This window comes from Notamacropus eugenii, chromosome 6 (assembly GCF_028372415.1).
Source record: "Notamacropus eugenii isolate mMacEug1 chromosome 6, mMacEug1.pri_v2, whole genome shotgun sequence".
Classification (NCBI taxonomy): Eukaryota; Metazoa; Chordata; class Mammalia; order Diprotodontia; family Macropodidae; genus Notamacropus; species Notamacropus eugenii.
The window spans coordinates 340,836,395-340,855,478 of NC_092877.1; the positions used below are offsets into that span (position 1 = coordinate 340,836,395).

A 19,084-nucleotide genomic window follows, 5' to 3' on the forward strand; every position below is an offset into this window, starting at 1 on the left:
GGGCATGGCTGTACAAATGTGAAGAAGGGAAGGAATATCAGACATTGAGGAGCTCAAATTGCCACGACTTGGCAGCTGATTGGTGATGAGAGCAGGGCCTGGTGAGGAAGAGTGAAGGGGCAGATATGCCCCAAGTTGAGATGGCTGCCAGGGCTGCTGTGCCACAGGCAGAAATAGGGAAATTAGGACAAGGGCTGGGCTGAAGATGATTACCAGGGGATGTGTTGAGTCCAAAGTACTTATGGGACATCCAGGAAGAAACGTCAAGTTGGCTGTTGGGGGTGCCAGACTGAATTCTGGGTAGAGATGTAAACTAGATTTTTCATGTAGGAGTCATCTGCATACTAATGTAATGGAACTCATGAAGGCTGATGAAATCGACTGGAGAAAAAGAGAAGATGGTTCGGGACAGAGCTCCAGGACACGCATATGCTTTGGGTACAGAATATGCATCATGGTCCCCAAAGGGAGGTTGAAGAGAAGCAGTCAGAGGGTTTGGAGGAGAACCAGGAAACAACAGGATTATAAACGCAGAGGGGGAAACAGTTTTTGGGAGTTAGGAGTAGCCCACAGGGTCAAAAACTTCAGAGAAGTCAAGGAGGAAACAAAAATTTATTAAGCATCTACCATGTGCCAGGCCCTGGGCTAAGGACCTTACAAATTTGATCTTCACAACAACCCTGGGAGGTAGGTGCTGTTATTATCCCTGTTTTACAGTTGAAGAAACCGAGGCAGACAGAGGGTAAGTGACCTGGCCAGGGTCACACAGCTAGCAAATTTCTGAGGCTAGACTTGAACTCTCTATTGTCCACTGTGCCACCTAACTGGCACTAAGAACAAGCCACTAGATTGAGCACCGGTAACTTTACAAAGTGAAGTGAAGTCTTAGGGTTGGAAGCAAAGTATCAAGGCATTGAAAAGTGAGAGGAAGGTGAGCAACTGAAGTCAATGATGCATTGCTTTTCCTAGGAGCATGGTTCTAGAAAGGACAATAACTTGAGAGCTTGGTGTGGTTAAGTGAAGGTTCTGTCACTGAGAATAGAAACATGTTTGTAGGGTAGAAGGAAGGAACCAGCAGGTAGAAGGTGAAATTAGAGCAGTGGGAGAGGTGATTGGTGGTGGTGACTTGAGAGTTTGGTTAAAAAGGCAAACAGGCTAATTGTATATTGTTTATTCCCTTAAAGATAGCAGTTACATGATCATGGAGCCAGAAAGAAACCTCTGACTGCCTGATAGAAGAATGACCAGGCTTAAATCTGTTCTAGGACAATCCAAGGATGTCTGTGTCCCTCAGATTTATGGTCTCTATATGTGTTTAACTATACCATGAGAAAGGAATTTTCTTAATTGAATAGACTGCAAATACAATAAGATAAGAGACAAAGTTTCTTTCTTTCTCTTTTTTTTTTTTCGCCCTGAGACCTGGGTCAGGCTAAAACAATAGTTTATTATTTCAGCATTCAGCAACATCTCAGCCATCAAAAATAAAACTCTAACACCGAAGGATGGAAGGAAGACTCCTCTACAGCATGATTAGATAGGTTGCAACCAGAACTCCCCAGGTGCCACAGGCAGGGGGGATGGTGGTTATTCATTCATCCAATAAATTAGGAAGTGCAGAATTCAGGGGGCCAACTGCTCATTTCTGGGCTGGCATAAGGTCATCAATGAACTAGCCCTGCTCCAAATGCTTCTTCATCTCAATGAGCAGCTTCACACTATCCACCACCACCTGCACCAACTCCACCTCTGAGAAGCCCAGTCAGTCAGCACTGGAGATTGGACATAGCTGCTGTGTCCATATCCCCTGTCCCCCTGTTCTGCAGTCTCAGTTTCTTCAGAACCTCACCAAACTTCTCATGCTTGCCCAGGTGGAGGAGTTTGATGTGGACACCTACACGTAGGCCTGTGCCCAGGTTGGAGGGGCATGTCAGGATGTAGCCCAGGTGAAGATTCCACATAAACTCATAGTTCTTGGTCTTAAAAAGGGTTTCAATCTGGGTAAGCCCTGTGCAGAAACGTGTGAACACCACCTTCATGTTACCTCCCTTCTGCATGGAGATGACCCTCATTGATCTACACCAGAAAGGTCTTGTTATCATTGTGCCAAATGCCCCTGCCATTGGGCCAGTCTCGGGCCATGCCCAAGCTAAGAGGAGTGGGGAGGTAGGCTTGTCGAAGAGGAAGTGGTCATCAATCAGCTGCTACTGTTCTTGCTCAGTCATGTTCTTCAAAGCATAGTACTTCCCATTCAGGTCACCTGCCAGGCTGGCCAGAGCTTCCACAGAGAGCTTCTCTATGGCATGGCGCTCACCCTGGCTACAACGTGGAGACAGGCAGAATCCTCAGATGATCCAGCCAGTTTGAACACGAGAACTCAGCACATAGTTCAGTTCCAGGTCATCACCAACCTGCAGATTGTCAGGGTTAAGATCAGTCTTATGCTCATCAGAAGGCTTGTAGCCTCCATGTCAGTCCTCAATAATGGGATCAAACAGTTCCTTAAACACTTTGTAGCTCTCTTCATCTCCAGCCACACAGCCCACAGTCATGATAAATGGGTGCCCTGGGTTGTCCACACCGGTTGGATGACATCATCCAGGGTGAAGCCGTTTGATGTAGCTTTATCCCGGAGTTTTTCATAGAGCTCAGGTGTCAGCACCTTAGCCATGTGGTTGTTGTGCAAGGAGAGGTCAGGATATTACTCCTCAGCGGAGTAGTGGGACTTCAGCATGTTGTGGCTATTGGAGATTGGCATGATGGAAGGAGGCAAGGGTGCTCCGGGGGTTGCAGAGGATGAGCAGGTTGCGAGGATGCTGCTGCTGCGGTGACAGCTACGTGGGGATCGCAGGCCACCTAAGCCCGAGCTCAGTCACTTGAGTCTAGTTGACAAAGTTTCAGTTGAAATTATGACCCAGGATAACTGTGTTTTCTTTACCATTAACATGCCATAACGCAGTATATGTCCACAAAATATTAAGATATAGAAAAAGTCCCATTATTCAAGATAGTGTCTTGAGTTAAGGGTCCCATAAAGTATGCTAAGTCAACCCCATCTGGCTTTGTTGATATAAGAAGAGATATTCTCTGAGTTTATTTCAGAAAACAAAGAGACCATTAGGTCCAGCTCTTCTTCTGATTGATTAATTCAGGCTCTAGTCCTTATTAAAGTCCAAAAATGATATTAAATGATTATCAGTGGCATGGTCTCCCAGAGGAGACCAAAGACTAGAAAGGGGGTTGTCATTTTAATCGGAGACTGGAGTAAAGGGGGAGAAAATGAGGAGTGAGGTTTCGAGGGTCTGGAGATGTGGAAGGGGGAAGAGGGGCCATGGGATGAATATTCTCTGTTCTCTTGACAAAGTAGGCAGTGGAGTCTTTCACCAAGAGAGGGAGGATGGAGGAGACAGTGCAGGTGACTCTGGGAGAGATGAAAAGCTTTTCAGATGAAGTGTTTCCAACGAATCAGTCAGGGAAGAATAAAGGATTTTCATCAAGTCTTGAGAGCCCAGATGACCTAAGATTCTGTTGGAAGTGCTGGGTGGCTTCCTTGCGCAGTTATCAAGGCCTGGGCAGAGGCAGAGAGTGCATGTGGTCTGGGCTCTTTACCCATTCGCAGCTAATCGATATATTGCCTTCATGTTGACTCTGCAAATTAAGACTTTGTCAGGAAAGGCTACAGAACAAGATGAGGGTGTTGTTGAGTACAAGGTGACCTTGAGATTTCTGGATTTCAGAAATATTGGCCCCTTTTTCTTTCAATAGCACTTTGATGCATACTTGAAAGGTTTGTTAGCCTATGACTCTAATACAATGGATAATAATATTAAAGCCTTCAAGAATCAAAGAGGGAATACCTTAGACTTGAATCAGACCTGGCCTCTGACTCTTTATCAGCTGGGTGGCCCTGGGCAAGTCACGCAACCTCAGTTGCCTCTTCTGTAAAATGGGGTAATAATAGCTAGCACCTACTGTATGAGGTTTTCATGGGGATCAAAGGAGATGAAAAATGAAAAGCAGTTTACTTAACCATAAAGCGGTATGTAAGTGTTAGCTATTATTGTTGTCATTATGGTTACTAAGTCCAATATTATCTGAGCATGAAGAGCCTGTTAACATCTAGGAGAATTATGATAAAGGCAGGCTCCCGGGAGATCGAGTTATTAAGGTCTGGAAATGAGGAAGCATGTTTCAGGTATGGGGCTGGGCAGGGTGGAGGGGAGGGGTAGGAGGAGAGGGGCAGGTATTGGTCATGCAAAATCATCCAGGAGGGAGACACAAGACCGAGTGTGGTGATGCCTATTTGGCTGTAACATGAGGTATGTGAAGAGGGCTGATGGGAAATAAGCCAATGATATATTTGTTTGAAGTTAAAGTACAGAGTATCATCTGGCCCTTTTAAAGTGGAAACTTTCTCACAGAACCACATTTATTATTTGGAAACTGATTCTAAAACCAAAACACAGGAAGCAGCTTTATTCAGTTCTGAAATTGTTATTTTTTCAAGGTACAAAAGAGAATTTAAATTCCATTAATAGGAGCCAGCTTGGGAGGGGACTGTCCTGGTTGCTTGGGTATTTTTGGTAGTACAGTACTCATCCTTTTCTGATGGCTCATCTGAGGATCAGCTCAGCTTAGTACAGAGAAGCCTCATATCGCTGGGTTGGCTGCAGAATAATAATATTTTCAGCCACAGCAACCAGAGATAAAACTAGGATTTTTTAACCCTAGGGCTAAAACAATTGCAGGGTGTGGTCACAACAACAAGGCAGAGGGTGGCTGGACTTTGAGAGAAGAGACAGCTCACCCTCCAGATCTATTTATGGGTTTTAGGGGAAGGATGGGTACCCTAGGGTGGTCAGCAGGAGTGCTTGGGCCTAAGACCAAAGGATGAAGGCCCTTGAGAAGAGGTGTAGAGATGGTGGCCTTCATAAAGGAGAAGCCTACCCTCCTTGATATGAAATGTTTTCCTGAGAAATATTAGTGCCCTGGGGCAAAGGCTTTTTTGCCTCAAATCTGGCCTCAGACATTTATTAGCTGTGTGATCCTGGGCAAGTTATTAGACCTTGTTTGCCTTAATTTCTTCATCTGTAAAATGAGCTGGAGAAAGAAACAGCAAACCACTCCAGTAAGAACAAGTCAGTCAATAAACAGAAGTATATGATAAGCTTGAAGCATGTAAAGAAAGGTCAAACAGTTCTTGCCCTCAGGGAATTCACATGCTAATTAATGTTAGTGACTCTCCTGACTGCAAGTCTCTGGGACAGACTTCTAAGTCAGAAGGACAGGCTGGACTCCTTGGGTAGAGAGAGGGTTCAGACTCCCTGAAGTAATAAAACGGATTCTTACAGTGCGAGCCAACATTTTTATAGAAAGGCCCTTTAATTCAGTTCATGATCCTGTTGTTAGGAGGAATGATGACTTAGGCTGAAGCTTCAGGCATACATACAAGGCACCCCAAGCCAGTGGTGGAGCAGAAAATCCATGTCTTCCACTGCCCCATTGGAGGAAGAGTACAGCCGGCAGGCCTGCAGGCTCCCCGAGGTAGGGCCCTTAGCTGTTCTATTAAAAGTACTTTTGATCTTTCATGGCCCATGAGTGACTGAGTAAACCAGGGTATGTCGGCATACTGGAAGACTGTGTTGTCATTAACAATGAGCAAGGACATTCCAAAGAATATTGTCGTGACCTATCCAATCCAACAAACACTTATGAAGAACCTACTATGTATAACAAGCTTGTATTACTCAAGGGGTATAAGGCACTGTGTTAACACAAGGGACACAAAAACAAAATAGAAAATAGCCCCCATCCTCAAGGAGTTTCCCTTTTTTGAAGTGACAAAAATCAAGATCAGTAGAACAGAGTCCTGCAGTACAATATGCTGAGTACTGCTCTATGACATGGAAATGCATACACAAAAATGGGTGAATTGACAAAACAAACCAGGGAGTATGAAGTAGATGACCAGCTCTTGACCTTGACCCATCCTTCACCTAGAAAACTGAGGCCATTCCCCCAGCTATCCCTCTTCTCATCTCAGAAATCCCTTGACATTATCCCCACCCCCATCTCCTTCTTTACTGTAGTCTCTGATGAACCTGACTCCAACCCACTTTTCCAGTCTTATTACCTGGTACCTTTGCACTAGCTATTTCCCATACCTAGAACATACTCTCTTATCATATGTTCAGTATTGTGATTTCCTGACTTCCCTCATTATTCTGCTCAAGCACTACCTTCTACAAGAGGTCTTCCCTGCCTTTTCCCTGGTCCTCCTAGCCTCCAGTGCCTTTGTACCCCTTCTATTGTGTGTATTTGAATGTATTTTGTACATTCTTCTTATTTCCTCTGATAGAATGAAAACTTCTTGGGAGGAAAGTCTATTTAATTTATGTCCTTGTAGCTCAAGTGCCTTGGGGCAGCGAGGTGAGGGAGGGGATAGAGGCCTGGGCCTAGAGTCAGGAAGGATCATCTTTGTGAGTTTAACTGTGTGAGTTCTAACTGTGTGACCGTGGGCAAGTCACTTAACACTGTTTGCCTCAGTTTCCTCTTGTATAGAATGAGCTGGTGAAGCAAATGGTGAATCACTCCAGGGTCTCTGCCAAGAAAACCCCAAATAGGATCAAGAAGAATTGAACACACCTGAGCAACAACCTTACTTAGCCCTGCTGCCTAGGATAGTGCTTGGAACATAAGAGAAGTTTAATACATGTTTTTTGATTGGTTGATTAAATTATTATGAACATATTATACCTAGAAATTAATTTTAAGTTAAATAGTCGTAAATAAATGTTTATTTGTGGTTGTTTAAAGTGGAGGGCTTGATAAATTATTCAATAAGTTAAATAAAATATCCTGAGATAAAAGCCCCTGGGATGGGTGTCATATCTAAGGGTTTGAAAAAATGCCAGAAGAGAGAGCAACTGAAGCCTCTTGGGTGAACGTCTGGGAGGTATCCACTGAAAGTCTTAGCCATGGCTCAGAGATCTCAAGGTGGTCCAGCTCAGCCTCAGGGGAACAGTCCTATATCTCAGCTATTCCCACTGAACCTAGGGTGTGCAGCTCCTGGGTTTGTTAGATAACTTCAGCATTCGGGAGGACCAAAGCCCTGCCAAACAGGTTGGTGAGGCACTGTGAACTCTCACTCTTGATCTCCTTTGCCCAGGCTTGGGGGCTTCTGCCCATTCTTCCTCTGGGACTCAGTCTTGCCACATGTCTGGTGCATAGCAGCCCCCATTGACCAGGGCTCTGGAGAAGCCCCAGGAGGACTCTCTCCTTAGGAGGGGCTGGACACCCAGCCTGAGCTGCAAAAGAAGAGGGGAAAATATAAGAGGGTTCTTGGTATCTGCTAAGCATTTAAGAAATGCTTGTTGACTAAAAAATCAACTGACCTATCAACTATGAGGTATCATGCATGTATATGCACATGCAAGAAATATACACACAGGACTACTCACTTTGTGATCAGAAGGGGGCTGTCTGTATGCCCATGAACACACATTATGTGCACATATGAATTACACATGTAACATGTACATTAGCCATTTTTGTGACCTCTGTCTGTGAGGTATTTTTGTATATACATGTATACACATACCACAAAACATCTACGCTTTCTTTGTGTGTTATGTGTGGTCAAAATGTGAGATGATTCATGTACATATGTGCATATGGACATTTACTCTGATATGGATATCACATATGCTGTGCATGCATGTGATTCCTGTGTGTTTGATATGTGTAATAAGGGGGAGTAGTTGTGTCAGTGTGTATAAATGCACATACATTGTGAATACACCCACATAGGACTCTCTCTGATCGATGGGTATGCAGTGGAATTAGGTGTGAAATGGGTTGTAGGGGAGGGGTTGTGTAGGACAGAGTATACACCCAAATAGGCACCACACTTATAGGCATGTGTATTGTGTGTGTGTTCACACAGATACACACAACACACATCTACCTAGGTCTTCTCTCTGTGTGATATTTGTGGTCATGGAGTTTAAGTGGGTATAAGTGTGGACAAATTCAGATGCACACAGCACACAACAACACATAACTCTGTGTGTGTGTGTGTGTGTGTGTGTGTAGTTGTAGTGTGGAGGGAGACTTACATGTGTACTTGTGAACCGATTTATACAGAGAAACACTATGCATACATATATATAGATTTACATGTACATACATACACGTTTTCTCACAGTGTGATCATGTATGTGTCGTTGCAGCCTGGGGGCTTGTATGTGCATAGAAGATTGACAGCACCTTTCAAAGAAAACCACAACAGGAATTTGAGGGAGGGGCCCAGCCTCGTGGGCGAGGGTCCTTTGGACCCAGACTCACCCTCTTTCCCAGCCCCTCTCCTAAAGGCTCCTGGTACTGGGGCTCAATTGAAGGGAAGAGGGGACCCCCTAAAGCTGAACCAAGTGTCCTTCCAATGGAAGTAGGCGTCCCAGCTTCCCTCCCTTCCCCCTCTACCTTAGCCCCCTCCCCGCAGCTGTTCCTCTGCAGGAACTGGGGCGGGGCGCCAGACAGAGGAAGGAGGGGGAGGGAGGATGTCGGGCAGCCGGCTTCTCAGCCCCTCCCCACGCCTTAGCCCCAGCCTTGGCACGCCTTTGCCCACCTCCCGCCCCTGTACCCCAGCCGGACATCGAGTGCCCAAGCCGTGAGCTCCGGCCTTAGGGGCGCTGGGGGAAGGAAGGAGAGACTGTCTGTCCTGAGAGGCGGGTGCCAGAGGGTACCCAGCTTTCCCGGTGCGAGAAAAGGGAGGAGGAGCTTGGGAACAGAGAGCATCTCCCCAGAAAGCCCCAGCATCCCCTCGCCTGCCTCCTCCGCCCAGCCCCAGGCCCCACCCCCTTGCCCAGCCCAGCCTGGTGCGGGCTTCGAGGGGAGGCACTGGACTAGAGTTCAGGCTGGGCAGGGATGGGCTGGGCCGGCTTGGGCTGGGCTGCGAGATGAAGAGGCCGCCAGCTGCCCATCAGGAGGCCTCCTGGCTGCCTCCCCCGCCCACCCGCTCCAATCCCCTCTTCGGCCCTGGCTCCGGGGTTTTTCCTGCTCTCTGCACGCTCAGAGCATCCTTCATCCCAAGCGTCCCTGGAGGCAGGTGCCTGCCATCGGATCCAACTCCTGCAGCCTGGCCCCCGACTGGCTTGAGGACCACGAATCAACAAGAGCTCCCTAGGAGCGGGGGGAGAAAGATGCGCTGCTGACTCAGAACTAGCGGCTGGCGCTGTCTTTATTTCCCCTAAGACCTGCTGTGTGTGTGTGTGTGTGTGTGTGTGTGTGTGTGTGTGTGTGTGTGTGTGTGTGTGCGCGCAACCTCAGAGAGTCCACTTCACCAAGCTGCTGTTGGGCTTTTTGCTTTTCTGGGGTAATGATCCCTCCAAACGCTTTCACTCCCCGGCTGTGAGCGAGAGGCTGGGGGAGAGCAGAGCTCTGGTTCTCAGCTGGGAGTGGTACTCTCTTTGTGCCTGAAGAGTGAGTGAGTGAGCGTGCGTCCTCGGCATCCCCAGGGCTGGACACCTTTAAAATACGCACCATCCTTGTCATTAGTGAATATTCGAGAGGATCATTGGGTAGGGTTTCTGTGAAATGCTATTTTGGTTAAAAGAAGACGAAATGTCCCATCAGGAGCTCACCCAGCGGCTGGCCACAGTCATCACTCATGTCGGTGAGTAAAGCCATTGGGTTTGAGGTGGACAAGGTGTTGTAGAGGGCGTGTTTGGAGGGGAGCAGGCTGGGCTCATCCCTTTCACATGTCCCCAGGTATCCCTACTTTCCTGGCATACCCAGCCTCTGGGGGTAGGGAGCGCTGGTCATCCCCTCACTAAGGACTCTGTTCTTTATGTGCAGCTCTCTTACCTAGCCTTTCCTCTAGAGTCCTACAGGAGTCGGAGGGCATCTCTGGCAAAGCTGCTTGGTTCCCCTCCCTATACCGGTTCCTATCAGATACTCTTGGGGAGCTGTATGCTGTGGATCTTGGTTACCTATCAGCCTGGTCTGGGTCAGACCCAGGGGTATGTTTCTGATGCCCTTTGTATAAGGACTTCTTTGCTGAGGTTGGGGCTTTGACAAAGTAGCTTCGAGATGATGGGGACAAAGCTGCTTTGCTCAAACCTTAGCTGGCTGGCCTGGGCAGTGCCCATTCTAGCCATGGCTGGCAAAACTAACCCTAAAGCACAAGTGGTTGATATAACTGGATGATGGGTGAATCAGCACATGGATGCTAGCTTCTGTCTCTCAAATATTCCTTTTCTTTTTTTCTGGTCTAGCGGGGTAGTTGGTGTGGCCATTCAGCTGGAAAATGAGAAATGAATGCAGGGGCTTTTCTGTATGGGTTGGACTAGATGGCTGCTGTGGTCCCTTCCAACTCTGAAATTCTGTGATTCTACTGAAATGAATCAGCCCAGGGAGAGGAGCTATGGATTAAAGGCGGCTCCCTGGAAAAATCCAGACCCATTGATGGGGAAGCTAAGTCCAGATAATTTCACCTGGCAGAGTATCCGATGGAGAAGTGGAGAGACTGGCTCCAGACTTCTTTATCCTGAAGCTTTGGGAGATTATGGAAGTGGCCATGTTCCTCTTGACTTTTTTTTTTTTTTTAAACAGAGAGGCTTTCTTCACATTGACCCACTGACCTCTAGTGTGACCATTATTATGTCCATTGCATGGATGAGGAAACTGAGGTTCAAAAGGCAATTTACTCATGCTCACAGTGCTTGGAGCCACGAGATCCCGGTTGTCCCTTCCCTACCCCATTCCCACCTTCATCTGGAGCTCTTTCCACTTCACCTGGGGGTAGGATATAAAGGGAAATCTCATAATGAGCTTTCCTTTTTTTTGATTCCCCCTCCTCCAATTGTTAATGCTATTCAATCAATTAACCACCAAGCATTTATTAAATGCTTACTGTATGCCAGGCACTATATGCAACAATTTAGTATTCATTTTCATTTATTTATGTACACGTTATTTTTTCATTCATTTATTTACATACATTTTTTTCCTTTTTAGAATGTTAGCTCTCTGAGGACGGGCCTTTTCTCATTTTTGTCTTAGTAACCTTAGTGACTACAATAGTATCTAGCACCTGATAGGTGCTTAAAAAATTCTTGTTTGTAGGATCACAAATCTATAGGGAACCCCAAAGATCATCTGGTCCAATCCCTTATTTTACAAATGGGGAAACTGAAGCCCATGGAGGTTAACTGACTTGCCCTAGGTCACACAGGTGGTAAGTGACAAAACCAAGATTTGAATCCAGACCTTCAGCGTCCCAAGCTGTCACTTTTTGTATTGTCTCAGGACATTTCGACTGAAACGGCCTTCTGACGAATAGGAAGCACACCCCAAGTTAGAATAAAGCCAAGAGTGCCCTAGGTTGAATGTAAATTAGAGCCCCTGAAAACTTAACTGGTCAGAAGAATATTCTCCTTCATTCTTCATTTAAAAATCAAATCAAACTAAAGACACATCAAAAGGCAATTATATTCAGTTCAACAAATATTGATGATATCATGTCCTTGCTTCCCTCCCTGATCTTGTCTAGATCCACACCAAGATTAAAACACCAGGGGTCATGGAATAGTGGAGACAGCAGTGGATTAAGAGTCAGAGGCTCTACATTCCACTCCTAGCTCTGTCGTTTACTACCTGTGTGACCATGGGCAAGTCACTTGACCACTGAGAGCTTTTTGGGTCTCTGTTTGCTCATCTGTAAAATGAGAAGGTTGGCCTGGATGATCCTAACTAGTAACATTATGAATATGGCAGGTGCATCTTCAACAACAACCTCAGTGTCCCTCTAGACACTCACTGATGACTCAATATAAGGAAAACCTTCTTGACAAAGAGAGCTGGGTTAGCTAAGTGGCACCATAGAGCACAGAGCACTGGAGGTGTTCAGGAAGACCTGAGTTCAAATCCAACCTTAGACACTTACTAGCTGTCTGACCCTGGGCAAGTCACTTAACCTTGACTGCCTGAATATAGAAGGGAAAAAAAAAAGAGCTATCCAAAAGTGGAACAGGCCCCCTCTGGAAGTCTTCAAGTAAAGGCTGGGTGATGATTTGTAGAGTATTTTGTACAGGGATTTCTGTTCTTGTCTTTTTTTTTTTTTTTAATTTTTCAATTAATTTATTTGCTTTCAGTTTTTAACAATCACTTCCATAAGTTTTAATTTTTTCTCCCCTTCCTTCCCTCCTCTCTCCCCACCAATGGCATGAAATCTTATATGAGTTCTACACATATATTCCTATTAAACACTTTTCACATTAGTCATGTTGCATAGAAGCATTAAAAAAAATGGGAGAAATCATGAGGAAAATCAAACCAAAACCAAACATAACCCACGAGAAAATAGTCTGCTTCATCCTCCGTTCTGACTTCATAGTTCTTTCTCTGGACATGAATGGCATTTTGCATCAAGAGTACTTTGGAAATGTTTTAGGTCCTTGCATTGCTGTGAAGGGTCAAGTCTGTCAGAAACAGCCCTTGCTCACTGTGGCTATTACTGTGAATAATGTTCTCCTGGTTCTGTTCATTACACTCAGCATCAATTCATATAAGTCTTTCAAGGTTTTTCTGAAGTCTGCCTGTTTGTCATTTCTTATAGCATAATAGTATTCCATTACATTCATATGCCACAGCAGCCATTCCCCAATTGATGGACATCCCCTCAATTTCCAATTCTTTGCAAAAAGAGCTACTATAAATATTTTTGTACATGTGAGTCCTTTTCCCATCTTTATTATCTCTTTGGGATACAGCTCTAGAAGGATGTTTTGCTGGGTCAAAGGGTATGCACATTTTTATAGCTCTTTGGGCATAGCTCCAAATTGCTCTCCAGAATGGTTGGATCAATTCACAGATCCACCAAGAATAAATTAGTGTGCCAACTCTCCCACATCTTCAACCTTTATCATTTTCCTATTTTGTCACATTAGCCAATCTGATAGGTGTGATGTGGTACCTCAGAGTTGTTTTGATTTGCATCTCTCTAATCAATAGTGATTTAGAGCATTTTTTCATATGATTATAGATAGCTTTAATTTCTTCCTCTGAAAATTGACTGTTCATATCCTTTGACCATTTATCAATTGGGGAATGACTTATATTCTTATAAATTTGACTCAATTCTCTGTATATTTTAGAAATAAGGCCTTTATCAGAGACACTAGCTGTAAAAATTCTTTCCCAGTTTTGCTTCCCTTCTAATCTTGGTTGCATTGACTTTGTGCAAAAACTTTTCAATTTAATGTAATCAAAATTATTCATTTTGCATTTCATAATATTCTCTATCTTTTGTTTGGTCATGAATTTCTCCATTCTCCATAAATCTGACCAACTATTCTTTGTTCCCCTAATTTGTTTATAGTATCGGCCTTTATACTCAACTTGTGTACCCATTTAGACTTTATTTTGGTATATGGTGTCAGTCATTGGTCTATGCCAGTTTCTGCCACACTGTTTTCCAGTTTTCCCATCAGTTTTTGTCAGACAGTGAGTTCTTATCCCAGAAACTGGGGTCCTTGGGTTTATTAAATAACAGACTGCTAGTCATTGACTACTGTGTCTTGTTGTACAAGGATTTCTTGTTCAGATTTGGGTTGGGCCCCTAAATCTGAGATCCTATAAGTCTCTTGTAAGATTATGAAAACCAGTTTGACTAGTACAGTTCTAGCCCTTAGGATGCATGAATGCTAAGGCTCCTCTGACTCCCCAAGTCTAGGCACTGCTTGGATTCCCAGTTCCTTGCTTTGGCACAGTTAGAATTAAGTTTTCTGGGTTTTTGCCCCTCATTGCTCATTACTTATCAGGCAACCCAGAAAATAGCTTGATTTCAGCAGTCCAGACTGCCCAACTGTCTTGCCAAGGGTAAAGGAACAGTTTTCTATTAATGTCATGTTGACTCTGTTTAAAACTCTATTTTCATTAGAGCTCAGAGTGATTTGGGGACCATGGATCAGACATGTCTTGTTGCATATCTGAGCCACTAACTTGTCCATGGAGCTAGGGACAAATTGGAAGAGGGAGGGGAATCTCCCTATATCATTCCCCTTCCTGCCATCCACGTGTGGCACCATCACTCTTTGGATGTGGTTTCCTTCCCCTTTGCCTTGAATCTGTGATCTCCAAGGAGAACAGTCCTGTAATCTTGGTATTTGATGTATTAGACTAACCTAAAATATTCCTTCCCTTCTCTGAGACTTAATTTCCTCATCTGCAAAATAAAGAGGTTAAACTAAATAGCCCTTCCAGAGCTGAATCCATGAAGATAAAAATCATGTGCATTCCCCACATCTTTGCTAGTTCTGACCTAGCCCAGACATGAAACTCTTTTTCAGTTGTTTATACCTTTTTGACACTTTGCCCTTCATAGTTGAAGCCAACATCTGGTTGATCCTTAGAGCTGATGTTATGCCCCTGAATGACCCTAACGTCACTGGCTACTCCATTTCCTTGTGCTCACCCGTGGCAGGGAAGACTCAGACTTGGAGAGCTCTCCTGTGCCCTCTGCAGAAATACTGGCATGCATCATTAGTGATAGGGAGGCCCAATTTTGATCAAAAAATTCATTTGAAAACATGTTTCTGGTGCCAGAATTATGGCTACAGAGACTGGAATTCTGCATGTCAAAGGTCAGCAACCTTTTCTGGAGGGGGCAGGATAAGAATAGAAATTTCTGGAGGGCTGGGTCTGTCTCATGTCTTACCATTGTTTCTCCAGTGCTGAGCACAGAGCCTGGAACTTGGTAGGTGCTTAATAAATGGTTTTTGAATGAAATGAAGAGGGAAAGAAGAGACCTCAGCTCAAACCCCAGCTTGGCCACTTACCAGCTATGTGACTGGGCACAGGTTACTTTTCCTCTCTGGGGCTGTTTCCTTTTCTGCAAAATGAGGGATTCAGCTTAGATGATCCCCAAGGTTCCTTGTGGCTATGAGTCTAGGATCCTTTGACTAACTGTTTTCTGATGTCTCTCTCCCTCCTTGCTCTAACATTCTGTATTCTTCCAGTCAATCAACAAACGTTTGTTAAGCACCTGCTAGGTGCCAGTCGCTGTCCTGAGTACTAGGCATACAAAGAAAGGCAAAAACAGAGTCCTTACCTTTGAGGAGCTCATGTTCTACTATAGGAGACAAGTGCAAACAACTGCATAGCACAAGCTATGTATGAAGTAGATGGAAGGTTATCTTTGGGGGTGCTGCTAGCCTGGAGAGCCCAGGGAAGGCCTGCTGCAAAAGGTGGGATGGGAGCTGAATCTTGAAGTGTTCAATATTCTAAAGTCCCTTCCGGCTCCAAAACCTGTGGTCTGTAACAGCTCTCAACTCACTGGCACAACATCTAATCAAGAAAACCTGGAGCTTGAAATAGTCTCTATGCTAAATGTCAGGATTTGAGAGAGACTTCTTGGCATAGAGGAAAGAGCAAGTGTAGAGAAACATTGGTCTGGCCTTGGCTTTGCCTCTGGGAAGCTATATAACTGTGGGACACTTACTTCCTCTCTCCAGTTTCTTTTGGGGCAAAATAAGGGGATTAGACTAGATAGATGGTTAGGTCTTTTAACAATTTTGTAACATTCTAGGACCCAGGGAGATTTGGGACTGGATGTGAGAGCAGTAGTCTTAGCAGAGAGGAATTAGATAGTAGATTTGAGTAAAGAAGCAATGGTGAGTTTACTCTAGTGGTGTCCCTCCCAGGTAAGGGAACTGAGAACCAAAGAACTGGGCCAAGCTCACATACCTCATTACAGCAAGGTGCAGAGCTGGAAGTCAATCCCTGGTCCTGAATGGGACCCCAGAGCTGTGCATACATGGAGTTGGGAGAGTCCACAGAAAACATTCTTTGGTGCCTGTGTTTTCTGTTGTATTCGGCTGGATGTGTGGGAGAAGAAAAAAAAACTTCTTAACAACATAACTGACTCCAAGTACAGGGGTCATCATTGTTGAAGGTCAGCTATAGGAGAATTGATTAATGGCAATAATATTATTATTATTATGAATAGCAGCTAGCATTGATATAGCACTTTAAGGTTTGCAAATTGCTTAACAAATATCATCTCATCTTATCCTCACTATAACCCTGGGAGGTAACTTGTCCATAGCTAATATCTGAGGCAGGATTGGAACCCAGGTCTTCCTGATTCCAAGTTCAGCACTCTATGCAATGCCACTGTATTGCTTCTTGGACTACAAGATTATGAAAGTTCCTTCCTGGTCTGGTTTTCTCTATGACTCTATATGACATCAGTGTGCATATTCAAGTAGTACCCCAGGGAATCACGGTGGACCAACTTGAGCCAGAAATGTGGCTGTTGTTTTTCCAGGTATTTTTCAGTTGTGTCTAGTTCTTCATAACTCTGTTGGGGGTTTTCTTGGCAAAGATACTGGGAGTGGTTTGACATTTCCTTCTCCAAATTATTTTATAGATGAAGAAACTGAGGCAATCAGGGTTAAATGACCTGCCCAGAGTCACCCAACTAGTAAGTGTCTGAGGCCAGATTTGAACTCAGGAAGATGAGTCTTCTTGACACTAGGCCAGGTACTCTATCCCTTGAACCACTTCACTGCCCCCAGAAACTTGGTGGCTGGCCCCTTTGCAGCATTCCTTTTTGATGACTTCCACATTTTCCTTCTGTTCTCTGAAGGGCCCCACACCTGGGAGAGATGAATTCCAGGCTCTTGGCTTCCTGGCCCCTTCTGGGAGTGAAGGATTAAAGTGGGGGCAGAACAAACCCTGGCAAAAGTAGCCAAGTAGGTGAAGAGGCCCTTTGGCTCAGATCCTCAGGTCATTTACTGGGTCCTAGGTCTCTTTCCAATAGGGCCTGGAGGGAGATAAGTGACGGAGGCCTATGGCAGTAGGAATAGCCTTGACATTTCACAGAATTGTTGACAAATCCTTGCAGCAACTATGAATTTTTAAATATCAATTACTTTTGGTTCCAACCAACCAGGAGTTATTTTTGGCAGTCTGAAAAACAAATGGGGTGCTGGGCTGCATTAAGAGGTATATAGCATCCAGGGATAAGGAGTCCAGATGTCTGTGCCCTGGTCCAGTCACATCTGCTCAGAGGACACCCATTTGAGGAAAGACGCTGATGACCTGGAGGACATCCAGAGAAGGGCAATCAATCCATAGGCATTTATCGAATGAAGGCTGTGTGCCAGGCACTGGGCTAAGTGCTGGAGGAGGGGCGCAAGGAGGGACAATCAGGCTGTTAAAGGGTCTTGAGTCCAGGTCACAGGAGGATCAGAACTGGGGATATAAGAGAGTCAGGAAAAGAGATGACTCAAGAGGAATATGATGGCTGGCTTCTAGGATATCGCATGGAAGAAGGAACCGAGTTGTTCTCATTGACCCCCCAAAGGCAGAACTGAGAGCAGAGGGGGAAGTTACAAGGGTAACTTAACAGGGTAATGAGAGTATTTTGGGTTTGAGGTAAAGAAAAGCTTGTTAATGATTAGAGTCATCCTAAAGTGGAATGGACTGTCTTGCTAAGTAGTGAGATCCCTGTCCCTGGAGGGGTTCAGGCAGAGACTGGATGACCACTTGTCAGAGATGTGGTAGTGGGGCGTCTTGCCCAGCTGTGTGTCAGAGGTCATAGGATCATAGACCTAGAGCTGACAGGCTCCCAAGTCCAAGACCCTCATTTAATTGGGCCAGACAGCCCTCTGAGTTTCTTTCCAATGCTGAGATTCTGGGACTCTAACAGCAAGCTGATTTAGGAAAAAAAAAAAGACTTTCAGATAAAATTAGGCCAAATCAAACAACATACAAGCAACTTAGAGATTATTTAGTATTCACAAACTCCCCTCCTATGCAGGTCCCAGCAATTTTCCTTTTCCCTTCTTCTGACATGAGCTACATCTTGGGTGGGGGGGAGTTGTTTTGATTTGCTTTTAAAAATGGAAAGTTTTATTTTTAATCTTGTTGTTTTGTAGTTTGTCATTTTGCTAGCACCATGGAACCATTTTTAAAGACAATGGGTAACCCTACCAGGAGAGAGGCATCACCATGTGGTTTATGGAGAATGAGCCTTGGAAGTCAGATAGACCGGGCTGCTGGTCCAGCCTCTGACACGTTCTGATGTGTGGCCATACATAAATCATTTAACTTCTCGGTGCCTTAGGTACTTCTGCAAGACTGGAAATTGCCAGTCTGCAACAGAGAAGGGTATTTCCACACCAGGAGTTCCTTACATAAATTCTCATGTTAGAACCTAGACAAAGTCTGACACAACAAATTAAAAAATCCTAACCAAGATAACAGAAATAAAAGCCAAACTGGAGAGGGCCTTTTCACGGGATGTCCTATCGTAGGGAGGAATGTGCCCTCTCCTTACCTCTGCCTCATGGCTTCCCTAGCTACCTTCTGAAAGAGTCTTCTTTCAGTCCCTTCCCTCCCCCAGTATCTTTCCTATGAAATCATCTTCCATTTATGCTGTTTGTTTTTTGTGTGTATGGTGATGCTTACATGCTATCTCCCTCGTTAGAACGTTAGCTCCTTGAGGGCAGGGATTGTGCATTTACCTTTGCTTTTGGATTCCTATAGATTGGCACAGTGACCAGCCCCTAGTAAGTACTTGATGAATGGTGCCTGATTGCCACGATCAGTTTTCCTTCTGTGCTTGGGGAGGGGCATATTGAAGACCTGAAAGCTGGGAGAGGAGTCAGGATCAGTCTCTAGACTGCCCTGTATACAAATTGAGGGTTTCATTTGACCCAAAATCAGAAGCAACTTTTGTGTGGAGACCTGAGAAGGAGGTCACTGTTTTCAGCACATTTGTCACCCCTCATCTGCTGGGAGAAATCTAGAGGTCCTGGCAGCATGACATCCAGGAAGGGATCTCATTATCAGTGCAGAGTACAGTTGATGGGATATGCTAGGGGCACTGACAGGCCGCAGGTGCTTCTGGGGCCTCATTAATGCAGGCGTTTGGGACTCCAGTGTCTCAGTGTCTGAGCCAGGACCAACTACCTCCCTAAGTGCCAGGATTTGCGGAATGATCAAATCAAGAAAAGCTGTTTTTTCCACCAGTGAATTAACCTCCAACTTCTCTTCAAATTAGCCTTAGGGTTAACAA

At 44.9% G+C, this 19,084-nt stretch overlaps 1 protein-coding gene and 1 pseudogene across 1 annotated transcript in view; one reads left to right on the plus strand and one right to left on the minus strand.

Annotated features, from left to right (window-relative positions):
* Positions 1 to 1,639: 1,639 nt before the first annotated feature.
* LOC140511705 (creatine kinase B-type pseudogene) lies at positions 1,640 to 2,758 on the minus strand (annotated as a pseudogene).
* A 6,579-nt stretch (positions 2,759 to 9,337) lies between these two features.
* The window catches only part of MCF2L2 (MCF.2 cell line derived transforming sequence-like 2), a 352,924-nt gene continuing 343,177 nt past the window's right edge, over positions 9,338 to 19,084 (plus strand). The window contains exon 1 of the mRNA XM_072618349.1: positions 9,338 to 9,673. Coding sequence (XP_072474450.1) covers positions 9,595 to 9,673 — 79 coding nt within the window. The 5' untranslated portion in view covers positions 9,338 to 9,594. The remainder of the gene's footprint in view (positions 9,674 to 19,084) is intronic.